Source organism: Asparagus officinalis, chromosome 7, assembly GCF_001876935.1.
Source record: "Asparagus officinalis chromosome 7, Aspof.V1, whole genome shotgun sequence".
Taxonomy (NCBI): Eukaryota; Viridiplantae; Streptophyta; class Magnoliopsida; order Asparagales; family Asparagaceae; genus Asparagus; species Asparagus officinalis.
In genome coordinates, this window is record NC_033800.1 from 53,204,405 (window position 1) to 53,205,998 (window position 1,594).

Here is a 1,594-nt window from a genome sequence, read left to right on the forward strand (position 1 = left end):
CCCGACCATTCTGCCTTAGCTATTTACTTCAAAAGTCTCTGCTAAATGGTCGGGGTTGGGAACCCCGATCATTTCGAAAGGGCTTTCGAATTGGTCAGGGTTGGGACCAATTAGACAGTGTGCTAAATTAGTCGGAGTTTTACCAACCCCGACTAATTTAGCCTGTATATTACCAAGGGCGTGCAAAATAGTCGGGGTTGGCGACCCCGAGTATTTAGTGGCGAGATAAAAAAAAACCGACCTATTTTGTGGTCACGGTCTGACGTGGCCACGAAATTGGTCGGTTTCTGTAAATAATATGCGAGTGGGTCGGTTTTAAAAAATAAAAGTGAGAATGAGTTTAAATGGAAAATTTCTTCTTGCGTATATACGTAGCTTCATGTTCATGTACTCTCTGACGTGTCAAAGTGTTACCCTTTTCTTCCCATCATTTTCAATTATTTTCTCATCATTTGAAAAATTTGGAGGAGAAACTAAAAAAATAGAGGAAGGAGAAGAAATTAATTTAAGGAACAGTTGAAAATGAAGGCAAATTCTTTAAATTCGTTCGGATTTAGGGGAGGTTAGGTAGCCATCTGCATGGTGCAATTTGGATCCCCATTTGCCCTAATTTCAAGGTACAAATTCAAGTATTGTTATTGTTTTTCTTTTTGCGATTTTTTAAATTTGAATATGTAATTGTGAGTTTTTGCTCGTTAATTAGGGGGAAGTTTCTGTGATTTGCATAAAAATGAATTCCATTCTAGAAAACGACGAGGAGGACATCAGCCGTCGAGGTAAATTGATGTTATTTTTCTTGAATTATTTAGACAGTTATGGCTTTTTACCAGTGAATTTAGTGTTCCTGAATGAATAAATCCACTCAGCGTTAACTCGTATACTAATAGTTTGAACTATTGATCTATGTTGTTGATTGAATAAATCCTCGTTTTTATTATTTTTTGGTATTTTATCAAATTCAACATTAGAGTTGGAAGTACTCAGAGAAACATGAAAATTTTGTATTAGTCCGAAGGAGGAAGAAGAGCAAATCATAAATCATTAAGCTGGAATTTTTCAAGTGTAAATTGGCCCCATGTCAATGGGAAATTGAGCAAGAAGAAGTAGAGAGTGGGAAATGTATTGGAGAAGTTTGAGGCTAGTCTTGAAGTGTTTAGTTTATTTCGTTCTCTGAAAAACTGAGGGGTGTTGTTTCAGGTGGCAGGTTGCTAAGCTGTAGTAACGGCTATATTTATCCCGAGGATATGTTCTATATTATGTTTATGAAGATAATTTTCTGATATTGCATTTGAGCATTTGCTTATAAAAAGTCAGGTAAGACGGTGTTAGCGAGAAGAAGGAGCTCAACAAGAGAACAAAGGAGACGTTATTTAGAGGAAATAATGTGCATGATGTCAATCTTAAAAAAAAAGTAGCTATAGTAGAGGATAGGCGGATTGTTCTACTGAGTTTGTGCTCATCTGCATATTTGTCCGAGCCACCTAAAATTATCTATTTGATTGGATGTGTGTTTAGGTTTGTTTGCCTGCTATGCCTCCCATCTGTTTTACTAATTTAGTGTTCTCTTGATTTGTTATTTTATAGTTATAATTTG

The 1,594-nt window shown here is 36.1% G+C and overlaps 1 protein-coding gene across 2 annotated transcripts in view; it reads left to right on the forward strand.

Moving 5' to 3' along the window:
• LOC109848589 (probable ADP-ribosylation factor GTPase-activating protein AGD11) overlaps window positions 413–1,594 on the forward strand; it is a 9,027-nt gene continuing 7,845 nt past the window's right edge. Inside the window, exons 1-3 of one of the 2 annotated variants that reach the window (XM_020418162.1) lie at window positions 413–617; window positions 704–776; window positions 1,315–1,408. In XM_020418162.1, the coding sequence (XP_020273751.1) occupies window positions 731–776; window positions 1,315–1,408 (140 nt within the window). In that variant the 5' untranslated portion in view covers window positions 413–617; window positions 704–730. The remainder of the gene's footprint in view (window positions 618–703; window positions 777–1,314; window positions 1,409–1,594) is intronic. The other variant, XM_020418163.1, reaches the window with a different exon arrangement.